General features: G+C 39.2%; 1 protein-coding gene and 1 long non-coding RNA gene across 3 annotated transcripts; one reads left to right on the top strand and one right to left on the bottom strand.

Annotated features, from left to right (window-relative positions):
- LOC311596490 lies at positions 1–24,691 on the top strand. Of its 2 annotated transcripts, XR_014778860.1 has the most exons (4): positions 1–141; positions 3,156–3,243; positions 21,028–21,167; positions 24,572–24,691. It is a non-coding gene; the product is annotated as an uncharacterized lncRNA (long non-coding RNA). The 2 variants fall into 2 exon arrangements; XR_014778861.1 differs by lacking the exons at positions 1–141; positions 3,156–3,243 and adding an exon at positions 11,917–12,044.
- LOC311596488 (neuropeptide Y receptor type 6) lies at positions 16,398–23,572 on the bottom strand (the record flags this gene model as incomplete). Its single annotated transcript, XM_084779970.1, has 2 exons — positions 23,487–23,572; positions 16,398–17,693 (listed from the first exon to the last, which is right to left on the bottom strand). Exon 2 carries the CDS (start codon positions 17,511–17,513, stop codon positions 16,398–16,400), a length of 1,116 nt encoding a protein of 371 aa, XP_084636096.1. The 5' UTR covers positions 17,514–17,693; positions 23,487–23,572.
- Positions 24,692–25,590: the final 899 nt, after the last annotated feature.

Raw genomic sequence — 25,590 nt, forward strand, 5'->3', positions numbered from 1 at the left:
CAAGGGCAGTCTGGATAGATTGAGTTTTCCCCTCGGCCTAACCTGCCTGGACCTTCACTCTGAGCAGGGTGACGAGGTTCTGAACAAGTTCACCAGAGCCCTTTGGAAAGATTGAAGGTGGCTACTAGAAAACCCACCAAGGTGAGTGAGGTCATACAAGAGACCCCAAGAATCACCCACTGGGCCTTACTGGGTATTTACTCCATAGACCCAGATGCTCCAGAGAGCAACCAATATTGCTTATGTTACGTAGTTAGCTCCAGATGTTAGAAAGAAACTCAGATGCTAGGATGATCGCAGGGTATGAATAGGTCCCAATTATTGGAGATTTCTCCAAAGGTTTACAATAACTGTGACTCTGTCGAAGAAAATCAGAGCACAAGGTTGACCAGAACAATAATGGTAGTGCTTGAAGGGACTCATAAAAGAGATCTCAGACGGGAAGCCAGAGACACCTGCAGAGGAGGAAGCTGGAGAAGGACCAATGTGCTTACTGTACATAAGGACACTGGAAAAATAAGTGCCCAGCGTGTAAGAGGGAAGGACGTCCCATCTTTCAGTTAGGAGAGGACTAATGGGCCCAGGGCTCCATTCCACTAAGCTCCCAGGAATCCAGGGTAACAGTAGCTCACTACCAGTAAAGTTAGTGAGAAAATGTCTGGTCATTACCAGACTGCCCACACCTCCAGGCACTGGGACCCTGAAAGAGGCCAGGGGACTAGATATCCAAAAGACTTGCCTCTGTTTCTTCCAGTTGGCTGTATTATTTGTTGGAAGTTGCTGCTATAGTTATGATAGAAAAAGAAGCTGGCAAGGTGACTTTGGGGGGTGGGTATTGTTGGCTCTGCTGCAGATCAGCTCTGATTATGGGGGATGAAACTTCAGTGATCTCCACGCTCATGCAGACACAGACCTGAGCAATCAGAAAATTCTCTTTCTCTTCTGGAATCCCAGTTAGACTCTATAGCTGAGGTTGTCCTTCAGAATGAAAGAATCTGGACCTTCTCTTTATGAAGTGAGAAGGACTCTGTGTGGCACTGGGAGACACTTGCTGCCTTTGTGCCAACCAGTTAGGGGTAATTGGAGAAAGTTTAGCAATGGTCAGAAATAACCTGCAGGAAAGAGAAAGGAGACACCCAGAATCTAACAACTGGTATTTGTCCTTGTTATCCTGTTCCCCCTTAGTCAACCACTTTACTTACAATCATGGTTGGGCCATTAATTCTTTTCTTCTAGCCCTTACGATAGGATCCTGCTTGCTCAAACTGCCTGCTTAAGTATGTAAAACATAGTAAACTCTACTAAATTATTAGGGCTGAAGGGACAATATAACATCCTGCCCCATGATGAATCCACTTGACTCATGGCCATGGAACCAATGAGGGATGCCACAGGCTCCCAGACCTTAGCATAAGTGATGCCATGTTGGAGGCACTATTCAGATTTTAAAACCCAGCACTTAGACTCTGGCACCTGCCAGAGTGGAAATGAGGACCGAATCTACTGACGACCTTATGCACACTAACAGGATCCAGGAAATGCCCTAAGTGAGCTAGCCTTGCTTTTCGGCTTTTGTAGTTCTGCTTCTTGCTAACTATTTTTGTTAGCAGAAGTATGTGGGTTTTGTGCATAAAAGACAAAGAATTCTGAGGATCAGGGCTCCACAATTTGGGCATGTTCTCCATGCCGCCTCCCACGGGCAATAAAGACTCTCATTTTTTATCAATGACAACAATAAAAAGACAATAAAAACAAAAAGAAACAAATAGGGTGTTAAGGTGAAGAGGTATAATCCAAGCACTCTTTGGGCGGAAGAAAAGAGTTCAAGTTCAAGGCCAGCTCAGGCTACATAGTGAATCCAAGCCAGCCTGACACATTGTGAGGCTCTGTCTCAGAAATGGGGGTGGTGTGGGGGAGGGGCTAGCTCCCTTACTTAGCATCTGTAATGCTCTGTATAGATGCCGAGCACTGCAAAAAACATAACCGAAGTTTTTTCCCCCCACTCCTGGTCAAAGCAAGCAAGCATCTTGGATACTTTGCTAGGAGCATGAGCTACAATGACAACTTTGCTTTGCCAGAGAAAGAACACAAGGCCAGCAGGGAAGACTACCTTTTGCTCAAAAAAAAAAAAAAAAAAAAGATAGCTTCATACAGAGTACAGAGAGCCTGTTTTATTTGCAGTGAGGCCACCTTGGAAAATAACAAGCATGGCTGAGCTGTTTTTAGCCCTCGGGAGCAATGTCAGGATGTGTGGCATTCCAGAAGGGCAGCTGCACACTATACTCCGAAAGTGACGCAAGTGGTGCCTCTGTTTTTCCAACCCACAGCAGCGACTGTCTCTGGGAGGGGGAGCCAAGCCTTTTCTTGTTGGCTTGTGCTGTCAGACAAGTTGGAGGGATGCTGTAGAATTTTGGAGGGAAGTCTCAGATGTTCTTGACTTCATTAAAAGTTAAAAAAAAACAACAATGCATATGGTAGAAAAGGACAGAAGGCATCGAATAATGTAGAGGCCTCTCAACTTCAGCACATATACAGAATCCAGCTACTAGTATCTCTTAGATGCAACTGGAACTAAGAATAGTGATTATGGAAATGTTTTTTGAGCACTTCCTGAAACACGCCATGTTGAAGGTTTCAATATACAATCTTAAAGATTAACTACTAACTTCATCTCCTTTCCACAGATAAGGAAAATGAAACTTCACCTTTTTTTTTTTTTTCTGAAGTAGGGTTTCTCTGTGTAGCTCTGGTTGTCCTGGCCTTGCTTTGTAGACCAGGCTGGCCTCAAATTCACAGACATCTATCCACCTGCCTCTGCCTGCCAAGTGCTAGGACTACAGGTGTGCATCACCACTGCCCAGGCAATACTTCAAAAACTTAATTATGCCACCTGCAGTGGAATGTACCTGTAATTCTGTCACTTGGGAGATTGAGGAAGGAAGAACAGTGGAACTATAAAAACAAATAGACAAAATTAGTTAAGTGGATATAACAAATTGTTATTTATGTTTAATAGAGAAATTTGAGACCAAGGAAGAGGTAATTATTCCATAGGTTGGGAGCAGAGGAATGTCAGCGCTAAACTGAGGCTTCATATCTCAGTTTTAAGACTCTTTGGCTGAAAGGTTAAGAGCACACTGTCTGTTCTTCCAAAGGTCCTGAATTCAATTCCCAGCAACCACAGGGTGGTTTACAAGCATTTAAAGTGGGATCTGGTGCCCTCTTCTGGCTGCAGGCACACAGGTGGGTAGAATAACATACAAATAATAAATAAATAAATCTTAGAAAAAAATTACTGTAACAGAAAGTTTCAGATGTAAACATTTGCATTTCTCTCTACACCCTATCTTCTCAGTTACATATTCAGGACCAATTTTATCATTTGTACTCCCACATTTTTCCTCCCAAAATATTATTTTGAGGAAATGGTAAATATTATTTTTATCTAACCAATGTCAGTATGTTTCTCTAGGGAAATACAATAATAACAATAATACTGATAGGTCATGTAAACCAAAGAACTCCTTAATATCATCAGCTGAGTTGAAATCTCTCTTTTCTCATTAGTGCCATAATTTTGTCTTTTATTTCATTTGATTCAGGATCCAGAGAAGGTCCACACATTTGTACATCTTTTAAGTCTCTTTTAATCTGTAGTCTTTTTAGTGTCTTTTTGTTTGCTTATAATTTAATTATTGAGAAAAACCAATTGATTATTACACGGAGCTTGCTGCAGCATTGACTGCGTTGATTGCACTTGTGGTGCAGTCTGAGATAGTCCCCAATGCTGATCACTGGGTTTAGCGGGTAGACCAGATTCAAATTTGAATTTCTGTTCCCCACTGCAAGACTGTTTCAGAGGTAATATGATGTTTTCCCACTAGGAGGCACTATCTGCTTATCTGTCTTTTTTTTTGTGACAGCAATGATTGTTACATAATGATTAGGCATATATTATGATAGAGTTTGCAGGGTCTTCCATTAATAGCTATGGAATACTAGGAACGGAATTTACCACCTCACCTTAAACAATTAAAAACCCAACAAAATTTATGAAACAATGGTTTTTATACATTGGACAACAGGCATCACTAGCCTGTGATCCTTATAGGAAGGAAGATGACAGAAAGTCTGGAAAATGCAAAGAAGTAATATAACCCACAGCAGGAGTTACTAGTTCATTAATAGAGACAGCATTCAGAACTGACACAGACCATAGAAGCATCACTACAACAAATAGAAATGTGCTCTAAAAGATGCAAAACAAAACAGGAGCCTAACTATAAGAGAGATGGAAGGTATCAAAAAACTAAAGTCATATATTTAGAGAGGAGAATATATTAAATTAAACATATATTGGGTGAGATTAACAGCAGATTAGATACAGTAAAAGAAAAGATTAGTACATTGGAAGATGTAACGACTGAAACTATCCAATATAAAACACAGAGAATGAAGACTGAGGAAAAAAAGAATGACACGCCAGTGGGGTGGGGGGAAGTCTCAAGTCATCTATCAGATATCAAATAGATAACTGACGTTGGAGAAGGCAGAGATACAAGAAAAAACATTTGAAGAAATAGTGGGTGGAAAAGTTTTACTTACCTTACCAGGAACTGGAAGGGTCTTTTCTACTTTAGTGAGCAAGCCTGTAAATAACGAGAAAAGTCTGAAGATGAGCAAACTCTTTAAGTCTCTCATGCACCTCATGCAATGTATTGTGTTGCCTCCTCTTTGAAACATTCTTGAGTGATCTCTGTTTTCCTCTTATGTTCGTCCTTAAATAAGTGTCCGTTCCTCTTCTAGTAAAAGATTCATTTATTTTTATTTTATGTGTTTGGGTGTTCGGTCTGGATGCATGCATGTCTGCACCATGTGTGGGCAGTACCTGTGGAGACTAGAAGGGGGCACTGGATCCTCTGGAACTGTAGTCACGGTTGTGAGCTGCCATGCAAATGCTGAGAATGGAACCTGGGTCCTGTGAAAGAGCCAGCACTCTTAATCAAAGGACTTGTTTTTTAAAGTATCTAGTTTTAATTATCTGCAACTTGGCTCTTTGATAGGCATGCATGCTGTTAATTAGTCACTACATCAAGGTGCCTGACTTTGATGATGATAGACTGTCCTGTGGAAGTGTGAGTGAGTGAAATTAACCCTTTCCTCCCAAGGGTTGCATTTGGTCATGGTGGTTTTGTCACAGCAATAGAGACCATAACTAAGAGAGCAGATTGAAAAAAAAAAAACAGGAAATCTCTGCTACTGGTTTCTGATACTTTCAGATGATACTCTATTGCTATGAGATTGGTAGGGGCTGTGCGTCTGTCTCTCAAAGAATTTACCTAATGCTCACAAAGATGTTACAACATGCGTATACACACAGGAGGGTAATAAATGTCTATTAAGAAGGCTTGAGATGATCCAAGATAATTTGACTCTTGACCTGTAATATTCCAATCTCACCATAGCCATTGAGGTTTCATAGCCTTGCAGAGGGTTCAATAGAAGGTACAGATATTTTCAGAGAACCTTTGTTCACAATAGTCTCTCTGAGCTTTGGTTTATTGTACAACAGAAGAGAATTCTACTGCTGGCCCTGCCAATACATGGTATTGTTAAGAGAGTGAAATAAATGAGTGTAGTAAGAGTGTGCTCTGAGGAGCTAGAGAGATGGCTCAGTGCTTAAGAGCACTAATTGTTCATCCAGAGGTCTTAGGTTCAAAGCCCAGCACCCACCTGGAAGCTTACAACTATCTGTAACTCCAAGATCTGACATTCTCACACTGGCATATATACAGGCAAAAAACAAAACAAAACACCCCAAACCCCAAACCCAAAACAAAGGAAACAAAACAAAAAACCCCAACACAAATGAACATAAAATGGAAAAAAAGGCTATGAATTACGGAGCCCAGTTGTAGTAAAAGGAAATAATTTGGGGGTCATTTAGGCTTTTCAGGTCATGGCATCATTCACATCTTTCAGTGCATCTCAATTCTGTCACAAGGTGGCAGCAGAGTCCCATCTTTGCTCTTGCCTTGCTTGGTAGTTAGAGAAGAGAGACCCTGGAAAAGAGTTGTAGATACCTCCACTCTGGATTAAATAATTATTTCTCCAAGGAGTGGAATAGCTGGGTCTTGAGGAAGCCCTATTCCAATTTTTCTGAGATAGCACCAGATAGCTTTCCAAAGTGGTTGTACTAGTTTGCATTCCCACCAGCAATGAAGGAGTGTTCCTCTTTCTCCACACCCTCGCCAGCATGTGGTGTCAGTTGAGTTATTGATCTTAGCCATTCTGATGGGTGTAAGATGGAATCTCAGTGTCGTTTTGATTTGCATTTCTCTGATGACTAAGGAGGTCGAGCATTTCTTTAAGTGTTTCTCAGACATTTGATATTCCAGAGGATGCACTACCACACAACAGGGACATATGCTCAACCATGTTCATAGCTGCCTTATTCATAATAGCCAGAACTTGGGAACCAACCTACGTGTCCCTCAATAGAAGAATGGATAAAGAAACTGTGGTACATCTACACTATGGAATACTACTCAGCTATTAAAAACAAGGAATTTCCAAAATTTGTGGACAAATGGATTGAACTAGAAATTGTCATAATGAGTGAGTTCACACAGAAGCAAAAAGAGCTAAATGGTATATACTCACTTATATCGAGACACTAGTCCAAGGTGTACGTCCCCATGAAAAACTGTACCTACCAGGAAAGTGGGTAAGTGGGGAGGACATCCTATTGAGACTTTAGGTGTGAGAAGCCTGGGAGAAAGAGGAAATAGAAGGATCCAGCAGGTCCTGGAAAACTACAGGCGAGTCTGGGCCCTGGAGTCCTCCGCAAACTATGGCAACAGCCAAGGAAAAAATAGGCAGTAAACCTCGAACCCAGACTAGCCGATGGACTGGACATTCTCCACTGTTGAGTGGAGAAGGAGATCTGACTTTCACACAAACTCTGGTGCCCCATATTTGAACATGTCCCTTGGATGGAGGCACTCAGAGGAAAGATAATAGGTTATCAAGGAGAGACTTGATACCCTATGAGCATATACAGGGGGAGGAGGTCCCCCTCAGACACAGACATAGGGGAGGGGAGTAGGGGGGAAATGGGAGGAAGGGAGGAATGGGGGGATACATGGGATGGGCTAACAACTGAGATGTAATATGAATAAATTAATTTAAAAAAATAAAAATTAATAAAAAATAATTATTTCTCAGAAGAGCTGTGTCTTCGGTATCGACTCAGAGTAATTTCTCTACTACTAAAATGTAAGAAGAAATAAAATAATTTTTCCAAGAGTAAGTAATCAGTTCATTCAAAAGTTAAGGCTTTGCTGGGCTGAGACCACATCTCCATGTTCTAGCCCTGCTTGGCCTACATAGTGACCACTAGGTTAGCTCAGGAAATACAGTGATATTTATCTTTAAACTAGCTAACTAACTAGCTAACTAACTAGCTAACTAACTAACTAACTAACTAACTAACTAACTAACTAACTGATTTAGAGTTTTAGCCAGATTTCTTCCTTGGAGAACTGCTTGTCCATTTCAATTATGTTTTCAATGTAGTTTGGGAGAGGGTGTGTTGAAGCAATTTTGATTCTCCCACTACTGGAGAGGATTTAGAAGACTTTGCAAGCTATGTGAAGGTGGGAGAGATCTCTGTAGTAACCACTGGAGAGATCTGAAGGGCCACTGCCAGAGCCCTAGATGAGGAGCCACTATATGTCTGAAAGGCAAGTTAGCAATGGCAAGGCTACTACTGTGGGAAGATGGCAGTGGCTGCCTCAGAAAGTGTGTGCTGCTTCTGACCTCCAGGCTTCTGCATTTTCCTCTTCCTCCTGATGACAGTCCTCTTGGGGACACAAGTCCAGATGTAACCATTTTCAGACTACAAAAGGAGATAGAAATGAAAGAAGTGACTGTGAATTTTTGCTATTGTCAATCCATGCCAAGATGGAATAGGACTCAAATAAAACAATGTGGATTTCAGAATCCAACAGGTACTGGATGAAAGTCAGCCTTATTTACTGACTTCTATTTGGCTTTCATAGGTTTAATTTTTTTGTCTATGTAATGATGATGATGATGATGATGAGTTCCATCCTTTTAGCCAGCCATCTCTGGCAAGTTAGTTGGCCTTTCTTGACGGCAGTTATCTGTCTGTGTAATGACAGTGATAATAAATGAATGTGCGATGTCATAGAGCTTTATGAATGTGAACATCAAACTTTTAACTAGAACCTTCCATGACATGAAAACCTACTTTGTATTAGCTTTTGGTATTTTTATTCTGCCATTGAATGCTATGAGACTTAAGTGAGATGATGTCTACTCATTCCCCTTCTGGATATTCACTTAGAAGAAATAAAAAAAAATATAGCCATGTAAAAGTGTTTATATTTGTATTCATAAAAACTTCACTCAGTGACTGTTTCTAGCTCCATCCATTTACTTACAGATTTTCATTCTTCATTACAGTCAATCAAATAATATTCCAACATACACATACACGTGCGCATGCGTGCACACACACACCACATTATTTGTTCATAAGATGTGGATATCTAGGCTGTTTCTATTTCCTGACTATTAGAAATAGAACATGAGTGAGTATGGGTGAGCAAGTATCTCTGTAATAAGTTATGGAGTCTGTTGGGAATATGTTCAGGTGTGATGTAGCTGAATTATATGACAAATTTATTTGTAGTCTTTTGCAAATTCTTCACACTGATTTCTAGAATGGCTTCACCAGTTTTCACTCCCACCACCAATGACTAAGTGTTCCTTGTTCCCACATCCCTCCCAGCATTTGTTTTATCTTAGCCATTCTGACTATGGTAAGGTAAGTATCAAAGTAGTTTCAATTTTCATGTACCCAATGGCTAAGGGTGAAGAACATTAAAAAATATTTCAAAGCCATTTTTATATCTTATTTTGATAACTCTCCTTTTAGTTGTGCATCCCAATTTTTAATAACATTATTTGTTTCCTTGGCACTTAGGTTTTGAGTCCTTTGTATAGTCTAGATGCCAACCATTGGTGAGATATATAACTGGAGAGGATTTCCCCCCTCCTGTAGGCTTCCTTTTCACTGTCCTCTGATGTTCCATTTGTGATGTCCTATTTATCCACTGTTGCTCATAATGCATATGTTATTGGGGACCTGTTCAAAAGTTCTTTCTCTGTCAATGAGTTCAGGAGTGTCCTCTCTTTTCTCCTTTATTCGATTCATAGTATCTATGAACACAAGTATCAAGCCTTATGTTGAAGTCCTTGATCCATTTGGAATCAAGCCGTGTCCAGGATGAAAAGTGAAGATCTAGTTTCATTCACTTCATATTTCCAATCAGTTTAACTGACATCATTTGTTAAAGATGGTATATATTTCTCCACCCTTTAGTTTGATCTCTTTGTCAAAATGAGGTATATGTAGGAGTATGAGCTAATTTGAAAGTTCTCAATTCTATTCCATTGTTCAGTGTCTGTTTGCATATAGTGCCATGCTGTTTTTATTACTATGAGTCTTAAAATTTTATAACTTAAAATCAGGAATGGTGATACCACAGTAGTACTTTTCTTGTTCAGGGTTATTTTGGTTAACCCATGCTTTTGTATCTTATATGATTTCCCCCCTATTTTTGTGAAGCATTGCATTCAGATTTTGATGAGGATTGTAGTCAAATTTAGATTGCTCTTGGAAGGATATCCATTTTCACAGAATTGATCCTGCCAATCTATGAGCATGGAAGGGCTTTCCATTTTCTGGTGTCTTTTTCAAAGTCTTTCTTTAGTGTCTTAATGTTTCATTGTACTGTCTTTCACTTCCTTGGTTAGATGTATTTCAAGATTTATTTGTTTTGAAGAGATTGTGAATGGGATTGCTTCTCTAATTTCATTCTTGTTTTATTTGTCATTGCTGTATAAGAAGGCATTTACTGATTTTTGTTAATTTTGTTCCTGCTACTTTGCTGAGTATGATCATCAATTGTAGGAGTTTCCTGATTGCTTCTTTAGGATATTTTTTATGTATAGATTCATATCATCGGCAAATAATGATTCTTTGATCCCCCTTTTATTATTTGTATCCTATTTATCGCTCTCATTTGTTTTATTGATCTAGCTAAGTCTTTAAGCACAATATTGAATAGGAGTGGCGAGTGTAGATAAATCTTGTCTTATTCCTAACTTGGGTGGGAATGCTTCAAGTTTCTTTTCATTTAGTAGGGTGTTGGATGTGTGTTTGTTTTACATTGCCTTTGTTATGTTGTGATATGCCCTGGGATCCCTGGAATCTCTGAACTTATCGTAAAAGAATGCTGGATTCGGTAGCTTCTGTTCTTGAGTCAATTTATATGGTCAATTACATTAATTGTTTTTCGTATGCTGAAACGTCTCCATCTCTGGGATGAAAGTAACTTGACTGGGGTGGATGCTCTTATGGATATGTTCTTGAATTCAGTTTGCTAGGATTTTAGTGACTCTGTTCATTATGAAGATTGTCCTATAATTCTTTTTTTTTTTTTTTCGAGACAGGGTCTCTCTGTGTAGCCTTGGCTGTCCTGGACTCGCTTTGTAGACCAGGCTGGCCTCGAACTCACATGATAATTCTTTTATCTGGCTTTGAGTAATACCTCCCTTATAAAAAGGACTTACAAATGTTTCTTCCTTTTCTATGTTATGGAATAACTGAGCGGTATTGTGGTAAGTTCTTTTTTGAAGGTTAGGAACAATGTGTTTTTGATAACGTTTTTCTGTTTTCTTTTTTTTCTTCTCCATTCCTAGAAGCAACAACACAGTGTGACTACTGGAGCATGGAGGTAGCTAGGAAAGACTATGCCTTGTCATCTCCACATGGCTTTCCAAAACCACGGCAGAAAAATCCTGTTCCATGGGAGGTAGCACTGAGACAAGGGAAGACTAAGTGTCACACTCAGGGTTCCAGAACAAGTCTATGAAAAATTTGGATAAAAAATGCCAGATCCGTGCATTCAAAAGGATCTTATTAGTTCTCCTTCCCATCGGCAATAGAGGCAATGATGTTGTGGTTGTGAAGTTACAGGAATATTAGTTACTTTTTTCACTGCTGTGACCAAATAGAAACACATGAAGGGAGGTTTTATTTTGTTTCCTAGTTTAAGAGTACAGTCTGTGGTGGTGAAGAAGTACACACACACACACATGCACACACATGCACATGTGCACATACACCTGTGTGTGTTTGTGTGTGCATGTGTGTATAGATACTCAGTTTGCTATTTACCTTTTCTTTTCTATTCAGTCTAGGATGAATGTTGGTGCCTGTGAGACAGTGCACCAACATCCAGTGGGTCTTCCCATTCAGGTAAGACTTTCTAGAAATGCCCTCATAAGCACACACAGATATATGTCTCCATTCCAATTCTGAATCTAATCCGGTTGACAGTATTAACAACACTTGGCAAGTTAATACTCCTTGTGGCTTCTAAGAAGGATGAAAAAGTGTATGAGCTCCACCAGCTGCTTTCTGCCCTTTGCTATTTGAGAAACTATGGTCTCTTTACACAAAACTGTAGGTCTAGGTCCTGCTGAATTGTTGTCTTATGAGCTGTATCTCAAATTCATCCACTCAACTGGGTGCCCCCCATCTCTTCTGGGTTCTAATCCCATAACCAACATTTGCTTCTGAAAGACCAGGTGCTGTGGGAAGGATTGTAAGCTTTGTCACAGGGTGAAAGCAGTCTTGGCAGGCTTTGCCCTTGCGTACACCATGGATACTCCCTGAGATTAACCTTGAGATAGACTGGGTGGAGCCATCCTGGGTCTGGAATTCAGGAAGCGGACTCTACCTGGACTATTGTGTTTTTAATTGTCCCTTGATGGGAGGAGACTGGCCCTTGTACGTGAGAGACAGACAGGCAGAGAAGACGAGAGGGGCAACAGGTTTAGACTGAGCTCGAGTGCACGTGGATCGGGAAAAGGATCAGTGAACAGGCCAGACCAACTTGCAGGCCAGACACACCTAAGGACCCATCCCATGGAACAGATACTGGAAGGTTCATTCTTATTTTCCTTTAACCTTTTTTTCCTCTTGTGTAAGATAGTTGGGTTGTATAATAAGGTTTAATTGTTAAAAAAAACAGAGCCAACAAGGTACATAATTTCCAGAAGCAGAGCAGAAATAGAGTTTTCTATGACTTTAGGGACTGTGGGCATGATTTCTAGAAGACATAGGGATGAAGAATGGCTTTACTTGGAAATGGTCCTTAAGACTTCCACGGTTCTCTCAGGGCTTGCCTTTTCCTGAATGTGCCTGTCTAAGCGTCCATGGGTTTAGTGCTGGTTCTTCTCACTTGAGTAAGGGGCAGGCCCATTTTACTGTAAGAGTAACATGTACCTGAACCTCAATTCTTTTGAATGACTTTCATCATAATAGCCTGGCAGATCACAGGTACCTCATGTCACTGTAGCTCACAGACAGGAATGCTGGTCAGGTCCGGTCAGGAATACCCAATTCAGTTCTATTTTTGCACACTTAACCATATGTATAATTGTTCTGAATGACCATTTGCTTTCTTTGTTTTTGTTTTGTTTTATTTGTTGCTTTTGCCTGTTTGTTTTGTTTTTAGTGTTTGGTTTTTCAAGATAGAGTTTCTCTGTGTAGTCTTGGCTGTCCTGGACTCACTTTATAGGCCAGGATGGCCTTGAAATCACAGAGATCTGCCTGCCTCTGCCTCCCTCAGTGCTGGGATTACAGGTGTGCACCACTGAGCCTGGCAAATGAACATTTGTTTTCTGCAGTATCTGGGGTTGTAGGTTTTGGGGGAGAAGGCACAGTCTCACTTTGCCCTTTAATTCCTACCTTTGTAATTGTTTGGATTATGGACATTCCTCAATTACACAGCTTGTTCTTCAGAGGTAGATGCTGGATTTACCATTGCCTGACCCTGGGCAACTTGCCTAACTGTCCGATGGAGTGGTTTCATCCACATTCAATATCATTTGTCAGATTCGTTGAGATGTGAGTGGAGAGACAAATGCGTGTTGTCCCTTTGGGCTCTGTGATTCGCAAGGCAACTAAGAGAACTCTAGCCCCATCCCATCCCTGCTTAACTCCTATTCATCTTCTGCATCTTCTAGGAAGAATCTATTTTGATGAGGATAATTCTTGATAACTATATTTATAATGTCATATTTTCTTTATTATAGCCGTGTTAAAGCATTTACTTCACCTACCTTCTCTTCTTTTTCTTCCTCCTCTGCCACTGCCTCTCCTCCTCTTCCACTCTTTCTTCCTTTCTTCTTCTTCCTCCTCCTCTACTCTTTCTTCTATTCTTCCTCATCCTAAGTCCATTTTTTTAAAACTTCTTATTCTGAAGTACCAGGGATCACACACAGTGCCTTGAACATTCCAGGCAGCTACTCCACCCCGACAGTTTCAGTTTGTTTACTTATTTTTAGAAGAGATATGATTTATGATAGACTTAAATCAATGAGAACAGGCACTATGTCCCCTTACTGTTGGTTGCATTTAAGCACATAGAAGATGTTTATTACATATTTTGGTTGGCTGAAATTGTTTTTAAGGTTTTCTTAAGAATCCGAGTATACATGCTCCATTCCTTAGATTCATTTTGACCCATGATTACCGACTCCTGATCTGACAGTTCCCTTGTCAAACAAGTCTGCAGCACTCTACGAGCAGGAGCATAACTCAAAATGCCAAAAAGTAATAATAAATGATGATTAATTACCCTACTATCTGCCCCACATTGGGCACCAAAGAATGCCGCTCCACAAGGCCAGTTCCAGGAATGGCAAAAAGGAGAGAAGAGAGGTGGCTGCTTGGCAGGGAGAATTGAGCATGCAGTGAACAGCTGGTAAAGGGGAACCAACCATTGGTTGAAAAGCAAGCTAGAGGATCTAGTTGTTGAGGAGAGGATGAGGAATGGAGGAAAAAGAAATACTTGAAGACTCAGGTATGCAGTACATCCTGAAGGCGTTAAAGCCCAAGAGAACTTTTCTCTGCCTCCATATCTGTCTCACTTGCTGTCTCTCTGTCCAACTATTATCTTGCTTGCTGTTACCCTGCTGTCTGTCTCCTTGCTTCTTGCTTGGTCACTAGCTTCCTGTCTGTCTGTCTGTCTATCTATCTATCTATCTATCTATCTATCTATCTATCTTCTAAGTATCTATCTAACTTGCTTGCTTGCTGTTACCCATCTTTCTATCTCCTTGCTTGTTACCCATCTTTCTATCTTCTTGCTTGTTTGTTTCCCATCTATTTATTTCTCTTTCTACTGTCCCCCATCTCACTCTAGCTCTATCTTTCATGTCTATTACTTGCTTGTCTTTTTTTACCATTCCCCATCTATCCATCTCTCTTGCTGTTCCTCACCTCACTCTAGCTTACTCTCTCACATCTGTTACTTGCTTGCTCCTGCCTTCTATATAACTAACTCCATGGGACAATCATAGCATTTTATTGAAATGAAGTTCATTTTTTTTCATTACAGATTACATCATGATTTTCTTCTTTTACAATCAATAGAGCCTTTAAAAATCCACAGTGCAAGAAAACAATCTAACAAAGAAATAAAAACAGTTCTATACAACATATGACAAATCATACAGCAAAAATCAATTAATTTACAAGCAATGGTCAACATAATCTGCTTATTACTTCTTAAACAATACTCAGAATAAATTAATAAAGAAAAAAATCTCAGCTTTATAGAGCTTGGTAAATATAAGTTTATGGCAAGTTCTGATAAATTCCTTTCAAAGCTTTTACTCATAATAAGAGGAATAAATGACTGTATTCTATAGATAAAAAAAAAGAAAAGTAGAAGAAGCAGAAGAAAAACTACACTTTTATTGTGCAGCCAGGGTGAGTCCTAGTAGAGGAGACTGTACAGCTGTATGGGTCAGAAGAGAGAACAATGCTAGTGCTTGTTTGGTGCACTCCCTGTTTTTAGTAATTTGAGCAGTGTTGTTTAGCAATAGAACTAGGGTCAGTATTTCTCTACTAAGAAAGTAGTGATTATACAGAATATTAATTACAGAACTCCCTCTACGAATAGGGGTAGAGTAGCTAAGGAGAAAGACACACCAGCTGGTTGGCTAAGGTGTCAGAGTCCTGTGCCTTTAGGATTCTCATGTGTCAACCCACACTCAACATTGCGAGGCTGTTGTATTTCAGTTCCCTTGGGTGTCCTACAGTACTTCCATGGTTCATGCATCCTCAAATGGCAGAGAACATACATTCTGATGAGAATTAGAAAGGGATGGAAGAAAGGAGAAAGGGGGAAGGCAGTGATAGAATTCCAAGAAGGTAAAATATAATTACATGTATTAGGAGAATATTTATTCAAAAGAAGGCAGTTTACATTTGTATACAGTACACATAGGCTCTAGTGCCAATGTAATAGGTATCAAGGAGGCTTATCTAAGAAAGTGGTAAAGCTTGTGTGAGGATGTCTCTGAGTTAGTAGCTGTTGAAACAATAGGTCAATTATCTTGTTGAAAATAATCCAGCTGATGCCCCTATTTAATGAGGATACTTTAATAATGTTAAGTTAATGAGATAGAAGATAATTTTCTGAGGTGATGGAGTTAATTATGCTACTGTTGATAAAAATATTCCAGTTTACAAAGTTATAATGACTCCTACTTCATATACATAAAGGCATCAGGATAAAAAGCCATTTTGGAATGAAATCTCTATCACTACAGGATATTCATTAGTTAAAATGATGGCTGGTATTACTGGAGTGCTAGTCAATCTATGACTAGTTTTTCTGGTCTCAATAACATTGTTAGGAAAAAGAAATAGAGTGTTGTCACAGGTTAAGGATCTGATTCAGACAGGGAAATTAATTATAACTGTAATAACTTTAGAGTGATCTAAAGGTTAAACTCATTTCCAGCTATAATCTGGACACAGTTAACCAATAAATTATGACACCACATTTTTTGATTTATCCTATTAATTCAATAGTTATGTGGTTGAAGGTTATAGTTTTACATCTGAAGATGTGAAGTAGGCATAGCAATGGATTTTACTGGCTATAGCACAACTCTGAACTTAGTGACTGTTCCAGTGAATAACAGGAACGTGGTACCCCAGACATCCCTGCTGTCCATTTTATATGCTTTCTCATCTTCATGTTCTATCCACGTGATGATGGCTATGTTGAGTCATTATACTTCCAGAAGGGAAAGTGAAAAAGAAAGGGTGAGGGTACATCTCTGTGTGTTCTATGGATGAATGGAATAGACACGCTTAACTTAAAGCAAAACTTGGCCTGAAGGTACTATGTGGGTAACTCTGGCTTTCTCTGCATCTTGCGCTATTCCATGCCATTCCTTCTCCTTCTTTAGAAGGGTGTTGGTTTGGTTATGAGTTTCTATACGCCTGCTGGTATGTGACCTAATTTTAATGATCCCTTGGACTCATCTGTGTGCATAGTGGACATGGCAATATTTTCATATCTTTCCTGAGGTCCAACGCACCAACAGTGGTGAATAAGCATCATAAGGTCCTTCTGGAAATTTTTGTTGAGAAAGCCATAAAAGAGAGGGTTTATGCATGTAGAAACCATAGCAACCAAGTGGCAAACTGCAAATACCAGGTCATGGTGGCAGCTCATCAGCATCTCATGATACCAGTCAAAGATGACATTGAAGATGTTCAAGGGCAGCCAGCAGGCTCCAAAAGTCACTACAATGGAAATCAACATCACGTTTACCCTCTTGTTCTCATTGAGGCGGCTCTCACTTTCCCTCCTCTTGTCCACCTTCTTAGTTCTTTTTTGAAGGCAGATAACAATCTTCAGGTAGCAGATAAGAATGAAACCCAGAGGGACAAAATACTGAAGCATAAATAATGATGTGGAAAAGAGGAGTTGGGTCAATTTAGAAGGCCAAGTCTCCACGCAGGCTACCTGGTGGGAGTAGATGTCAGTAGGAAGAGAGAGGTTGTGAAAGGGCTCGTTGGTGACGTGGTAGGACAGGAATAAGGGAACAGATAATGTAAGGGAAATGAGCCAAATCAAGATGATGCCCCAATAGGCATGAGATACCCTGGGTTTCCAGCCACGAGGGTTCACAATCAGCTGATATCGTTCAATAGCAATCAATACGAGGGAGAATATGGAAACAGAGATGGAGACACTTTGCACATAGGAAGTGAGTTTACACATGGTGTTCCCAAATACCCAGTGGTCCATCAGAGTGTAGATGACTGTAAAAGGGATGCACATGACACACACTAAGATGTCAGAGAGGGACAGATTAGCAATCAGGATGTTAGTAACATTTTGAACTTCTCTCTGCTTCTTAAAGATGATGATGATAAGAGAGAGGTTTCCAAAAATGCCTATGATTAGGACCACAGTATATGCTATGAGTAGTAAGAGTATGGCTAAAAAAGGGGGATGACAAGATTCAAAGTAGAAAAGTGCAGAGTTGTTGTTCTTGGCACTGGTTTGGTTAGATGCTGGATGGTTTGGGTGCACTTCCATTACATCAGGATTCTAATAGGAGATTTTCTAAGCTCATGTGTATCATCAATGGACATTTGGTCATCACTTCTTGAGGGACCCTGGCTCTGAAATTCTCAGTAGATAATTAATGAGTTGAACCATCTTCTCTGTTTCTATCTGATGGAAAGACATAAATGACATCAGCATGCTCTTGAGATCCTAAAAATCAAACAGAACCCAGAATATTAATATAAAGTTTTGTTTTTGGAGAGAGTATCATGTAGCCTAGGTTTCCCTCAAACTCACTAGGTACAAAAGGATGAGCCCAAAATTCTGATCCTCCTGCTTCCACCTCTTGAGTACTGGGATTACCCATGTTCATCAGCCCACAAGGTTTTATGTAGTCCTGGGAATAGAGCCTAGGACTTCATGCATATTAGCACTTTATCAACAGAGCTATTTCTCCAGCCCATAAAACCTTAACAATATAGGTAATTGTGCTACAAATAGGATAATGCTCCTGAGAGGATGTGGACGTGAGTGAAGTGAGTCTCTGTTTAGTCTTTCTCTCTTGTCACTTCATGGTATTTTATTTGTTCTATCAGTATAGTCGTCAGAAGCATTAAAACACACATATGACAACATCCTGGTAACTATGTAAAGTAGTGCAGATATATATTTCCATCCCCTTTAATTTCTGCCTATTTTTCAGGGCCATATGTCTATGTGCCCTCTTCATGCAATAAATTATATAAATCACTAAGGTAGAGATTGTAGTGTGGAGGCCAGAATACTATGTTTGGATTTGTGTCTGTCATAACATTGAGTGTTTGTATTCACTTGAAAACTCATGGCCCATATTCATGATAACAGTATTAAGAAGTAGGACTTTTAGGAGTTAAACAGGCCTAATGATCTTTCCCATCAAAGATTAATGCCACATAAAAGGGGTGAGGGCTTTGGATGTAGCTTAGTGGTAGAATGCCTACTTAACATGGGCAAGCCTTTGTGTCTCATCTCTTCCAAAAACCCATCTCCCATGTACTCCAGCGTGCATGGACACACACATCCATCTATCTCTCAAAGGCTTTGCTGCTTCTGTCCCTCCCACATTTAAGGACCAGTACTTGTCCCCTCTATAAAAGCATCATCCTGAGAAACAGGCAGTGTTCCTCCCCACATCTGAACTTGGACTTAGTAGTGAGTAAAACTGAGAAATAAATTTCTGTTGCTTATAAATCATTGAGCATATGGGACTTCCATACAGCAGCACAAAGGAATGGGACCAAGACAGGTTCCGGGCAGGTGTGTACAAATTTCTGAGCCTGGAAGACAGCATTGCCATCTACAAAGCTCACTGTTGAGAACCATGTGATTAAGTTACAAAAAAATGTAAAAATGTTTATAATTTTTGAAGCACGTTTATGACTTTGTGTTATGCTACTTTCATAGCTACCATCGCCGCCGTGGCCTGCAGGCTACAGCTTGGATATACTTGAGAGCTTTACTGAAATGATTTAAGTCAGATTTCTAACTGAAAAAAAATGGGAGTAAATAATGCCTACCTGCCTTAGTTGTTGTAATAATTAAGTAACTTTGGCCAAGTAACTCTCTGCCAATGTACGGCAGAGAGAAGATGCTTAGTGTATGTGCTGGCTGAAGACTGTCCAGAGCTAGGCTATAGTCTTCAAGATAAGAACTAGGATCACTGGCCAGAGAGATGGCTCAGAGATTAAGAGCACTGTTTGGTCTCCCAAGGGTCCCGAGTTCAATTCCCAGCAACCACATGATGGCTCACAACCATCTGCAATGATACCTGGTGCCCTCTTTGTGGTATATGTAATAAATAAATACGTTTTTAAAAAAGGAGCTAAGATTACAAAACACAGTTGCTATGGACTAGTGCAGGGCTTCTCTTTTTGTGTCTCACTCTCTGGGATGAAGTAAACATTTGGTACCCTGCTCAGATGTTAAGAAACAAAGAAGGCATTAAATGTGTAGACATCTATTACTTAGAATTAAATTTTAAAGAATCAATTCCACCAATTCATTTTTCCTCCAGATTTCAACTAATGTCCAGTGGATAAGGGGCTCTGGTCTTATGGCTCAGCATAGTTTAGAGTAGTCGTATTCAGTGGAATTATTCATATCAGGAGACATCACAAGCTTAATAAACTAAATATAAATGGTGAGATTTCTGTCCTAAAGAGGACACCAGGAGGGAGGATGGAGGGGAAGGGATGAAAAACCTCCTCATATTGGGTTATTCTTTGGGAATCTGGGGAAAGAAACACAAATAACATTGATAAAGAAAACCGAGCAATAGGAATTGGTGGGGGATGAACTTTTCTTTGCTTTATGAAATTACTTTGGCTTGCTCTTCCCCGAGTTCAAAGGCTTAGAAGATTGTTAATGGAATGAAATCACCTCAAGAATACATTTTTCCCCCCCTGTACAATAAACACCACAATGAAGAACACCATAAAAATACAGTGGATGAATAGGAACCATCGACAAACACAGTATACTTTATAAAGAAAGCCTCAAGGGACTTGAAGGTGATGTGGTGACAAGGAGAAATAACAATGTTTAAAACCTTCAAAATAAAGGTTTAGGGCTTGGGTGAGTCAGGGTTTATACAAACCTGAAGTTCACACATATTGACTGAAGGGAAAATTTAAGAGGTATTTAAGCTTTTTATGTCGGTTGATAGATTGGAAATACAGGTGAGAAATAGAAAGCTTTGATTGCCAGTTAAAGGCCTCCCATCAAGCAAAATTCACTTGGAGGGGAAAAGGAACGGGAAGGAGATGGGCAGGAACGACGTGTGCAGTCTGGTGTGCTGGCACAGTGTGGGGCTTCCTCACAGGGGACCTCACTGCCGCTAGCTAGCTGCCACTCCTCTCATATTCAATCTCTTCATCAGACAAATTAAATGTAAAGGTTGTCTCTTCATTTCATGTCTTTGTAAAATGGCCAATGAAATGATAGTTTGAGAACATTTCATAAACCGCTAAGCACTACTCATTTTTTTGTATTGTTGACTATGTCAGTCACTTGGGCAGAACTAATCTTGCTTCCATCTTCCAAACACTGAGAGTACATTCTATATCTATATCGACATTATCTATATCTATATTTATATCTATAATCTATCTATCTACATCTACACCTATTCATCTATCTGTCTATCTGTCTATCTATCTATCTATCTATCTATCTATCTATCTATCTATCTATCTATTCTATCTATCTATCTATCTACATATACACTGCTTACATCTCCAACATTACCTTTTGTCGGAAGGGGTAAGAAAGTTCTACTTCTATATAATTTAATTTACAGATAAATCAAGTTTCAAAAGTTCCAAGAAATTAGCTGGAGCCAAATAAGCTCATCAAACTCATGTGTATGTGTGTGTGTGTGTGTGTGCGCGCGCTCGAGCGCCAGCGCATGTGTCTGATTTTCTCCGTAGTTGTTATTGTCTGTAAGAAAAACATACTTCCTATGAATTCTGTGGTGCTAGCACTGATAACAGTTTTCTATTTACAGGTGTGAAAATGCATAGAACTCTACAGAGTCCCTAGCAGATGAGCAAGAAAGAAAGGAATCAACATCAGCAGCCTTTCTTTTGTCCTTTCATGTAGATGTTTTCACAGAGCACGTGGGTGCTCAGCATCCCACAACAGCAGGTACAAGGCTGTATAGAAACCTATCTACTCCTTTGTGTGTTGATTAGTACTTAAGGAAAAAATGCTCTTAAGTCTATAAATTCCTAGAGAGGCTCTAGGCTCACAAAAGGCAGAAAATTACTGGATGGGCTTCACCGGGGAGAGACTCAGAGATGAATGCGGGAATTGTGTTATCCAATGCCGTCTGCACAGTTCAGAGATTAGTAGGGAAATCTCTAAATATGGGCTTTAAATTGCACTGTGGGCTTTGCACTTTGCATAATTGGTAAATCTGAAGTTTAAATCTGTAAATCCTGATTACCTGGAGGCCAAATAAGGCTAAGCTCTAGTTCATTGAACCTTTCTTAGGATACAGTTCTATTTTAGGAATGTTCATCTTGCACTGCTTGGTAGAAATGCTAGATACGTACGAACTCAGATGAACAAGTGACATCTGGCTCGAATTCGCGGGCGGCACATGACGGACAGAGGTAATCTACAACCTTCAACTTGATTGTGTCTTGCTAATGAGGCACCTACTTTGACTTGTGTTATTTATGTCCTGTGGTGAAATAATTTCATATTAGATTAATTTAAAAATGTTCTGTGTTTATATGTTTCAAGATGAACAAATTAAGAACATTACTTTATGAAAATCTCCATGATATTTTTTAAAAATTTCCATATTTGGATGTTTTTGCTAGGGTGTGTTTATCTTTTTTTTTTCATTAATGCAATTCTTTTTGGAGGGAAAGAAGAAATAGGGTGTAGAGTTTGTATGTATTTGTCCTTGAACACTCATTTTTCTCATCACTAGCTCAGTTTTCTGTTCATCTGTCCTTCTCTAATTCATTTTTCCTCTTTCTTTAACTGTGCAACACATTTAGGGAAAACAAAAGCATATTTAAAATTATTTACAACTATATTTTAGCTTGTAAGAAACTGCCAACTCTTTGGCTTGAAAGTGATCCTTCTGTACCTGAGAGAGGTTACTGTGAACGCAGCTCAAATCTCCTGACTGTCAGAGTTCCATGTGCTTGCCAATTATTTTCTGCTGCTTCTTGGTATATATTTTTAAAAACGATTCTATGTTTTCTATTTGTAATTGTTCAAAATAGAGCAGAAGCATTCTGGATCTCGCTGTTTCTGTCTGTCTGTCTGAGTCACTATTCCTCTTTAAATTTCTAGGAACATAAATTCTATGGTAGTGTTAATGCAAATAGGACTTTTAGTTGTTAGAGAATTAATGTTTTGCAAAGTACTGCACATTTTACAGTTCATTCACCAAACAGTCATGTATTGACAAGGTGGGATGTCTTAACCTAATCTCTATACAGTCTTGTACTTTAATTGGAATGGTACTTCATTTTTGATTTACAAATCTGGAAACCACCATCCACTGGGTTGTCTATAATAGACTAGATCTGCATATTCTACACCATACACAACCCATATTTTTTGTATATTTGGTAATTTAATTTGTTAAAAAAATCAGTCAAATAAATTATTCCATGAAGATAAATTATAACTAGCGTCTTGTACATCCTTAAGGGCGAAGACCTTCAGTGAGCACCCACAGTAAATATCAAGAAACACATCACACTCTTTCACAGCCTTATTAAAAAAGTACAGTTGGCCTGATCATTCAACATTATGCAAACTTCTTTATTCTGTTCAGCTATTTGACCATTTAAAAACTCAGTTTTATATCTATCTTTTGCAGAAGTGTGTAGCATCTTATAATTTAAGGATTGCATTTGACTAATGCATTTGTTTAGTACACATGCTTTACTTTTCTCTGATGGAAAGAGTTTCTTTTTTTTTCCTCTTGAACTTGACAGGTGGCTCAGCCCATGTCAGGTGTTAGTGGAAACCACAAGTATTTGATCACCCGGAGCGAGTCTTCAGATCAATTCTGCACACATTGCTGGACAATGACTGAGCTTGTCACTTTAGGAATGTTATACTCTTCAATTCTTAAACTATCACCACATCAAATGTGTCAGAGAAAGAAAGTTTGTCTCTGCCGATAAAATAAGTTTACTGGAATTTAAAGCTTGTTTACTAATAGACAAACAAAGTAGTTAAGTCCTCATTGTGTAAATTGTAGCTCTGGTTAATTGATAATTTTCCTACAATGGTTCATTCTAAAGCTATAACCTTGCTTCTCAGATCAAAGAAACAAGAAGACAGTTGGTACAATTAAACTTGAAAGCAGGAAAATTCTGATTTTTAATAACCTCATACTTTATATTTAGAATACCAGCACAAAATGCATGTCTGAAAACCATATTTACAAGTTAAATATTTTTTTTACAACTTTGTTTCCCAATTTCTTACCTGTTAGAAATTTCCAGCTCTATCACTGTTTTTTTCATCTTCCACATGCTTTTTTACTTCAGTCTTGTTATTTTTAAAGATTATTTCTCTGCAGAAGAATGCCATGTTAGCCATTTCCCCAAGTCCCAATGCTTCCTTCTTCCTTCCCATATACTTATCCTAGAGGCAATCTGTAGTTTCCCTCTAGAAGTTGCTTCTGGAATCAGCATATAGGCAGAGAAGATGGAGGTCTGTGGTCCAGGAGATGCTGAAGGCAACTGAGGAGCAGACAGGGAGGAGGCGGGACCTTGGCAGCAGTGAAGCCTACCTCCAGTTGCATAAACGATGCTGTGAAAATATACAGATGACACTCTCTAGCATCTTTGGAGATGGTAAAAATGCTTCTTGAAAATCTGTAGCATTTTCTGGCACATATACTTACACTTTTCAAAAAACAGTAGCTTTATGAAAATCTGAAAACTATTTTAAAGGTCCCTGGAAAATTATTACTAGTAGTTTTAGAATTTTTTTTTACTTAGTAGATGAATTTTATTCTATGTTGCACCATAATTTATAACTAATAAAATGCTTTCAAAATTGAAACAAACGCCGAATTTCTTAAAAAAGAAGATAAACTAAAAAAAAAAATATTGAAACAGAGAATGATGTAGCCTGAGCTGGCCTTGAAATTATTATATAGTTGAAGATGAATTTTGGATCACGATCTTCCTGTTTCTATCTGCCAAAGACGCAGATTACAGCCATGTACCACTATGCCAGATAGAAATATGATTTTATATATGACTTTGAAACTAACAACTGATTGCATACGACTCTAAATGAAAGTAGGAACTGAAACTGGTTTGTGTTTAAAAAATGTTAGGAGGCTATTTCTAATGCAAATTTTGGTTATGTAGAACACGTGTCTCCTTTGTCTGTTCATGCCATTAGACTAAACTGTCTTATTAAATGTCACAAGTAAATGTTATGTGTCATACAGAGGGGATAAAAAAATATAAGTCAGATCTGGACTATGATGGCTACTAGTTTTTATATAACCCACAAATTTCTTTCTTAATTTTTTAATCTGATATTCTTTCCTGAAGGTTGTTGTTGAAGACTCAGTCTCATCTACATCAGATCCTAGGAATGAGCCTTCCTACTGGTGACTTTATAGTATTGGCCAAGTAATATGTGCACCCCCCGCCTCCCGCCCCCAGGATGCTTTGTAGACGGGTGGAACTATTGGTGAGAATTCCTGGAAAGAAGCCGTGTGTGCAAAACTGATTGAATGACTAGAACTACAGAGATGTGGAGAAGTGGGGATGTTGCAGGCCCACATCCTGGTTATCTTATTCTAGGTTAGCTTTAGCTTTCCAAATCCCTTGTCCACCTCCACGACAGAGCTGGCTTCCTGTGACTAATAAGTAACAACCATTTGGAATCTATTAACGTAGAGGACCACTAGCTTGTACCAACCCAGAAGCTACGAATGCCATCAGAGATCATCTGAGACTTAGAAAAAAAAGCTTCTTCCTTCTCGTAACAAGCTCTTTGATGTACCCATCAATATGTTCTAAACTTGCCTCAATTTGATGAGTTTTTCTGTTCTGCTACTAAAAGACGCCAGGAAGCATGGAACTTGGCACTCAGGGCGGAGTGTCACAGAGTATACCAACTACACCTCAGGCCAGGCCTCATGTCAGGGAGCTGATCAACATAAAACAGATTCCTTATTTTTATGTTGGAACATGAGCTGAGAAGGTGTTAACACAACATATCAAAGATAATATGACATAGTCTTATATATAGGCTTCCTTTTAGAAACTGAATAGGAACTTCATTAAGATAAGATAGAGAGAGAGAGAGAGAGAGAGAGAGAGAGAGAGAGAGAGAGAGAGAGAGAGAGAGAGAGAGAGAGAGAGAGAGAGAGAGAGAGAGAGAGAGAGAGAGAGAGAGAGAGAGAGAGAGAGAGAGAGAGAGAGAGAGAGAGAGAGAGAGAGAGAGAGAGAGAGAGAGAGAGAGGAAGCATGATTTGATCTACATCTTTTCATGGAATGGTAATAATTTTCATATCACATGATTTACTTTAACATGATTTGCTTTTGTCTGCATAACAAAAATC

The sequence above is a fragment of the Acomys minous genome (genome assembly GCF_964271855.1).
Source record: "Acomys minous genome assembly, chromosome: 4".
NCBI classification, from domain to species: domain Eukaryota; kingdom Metazoa; phylum Chordata; class Mammalia; order Rodentia; family Muridae; genus Acomys; species Acomys minous.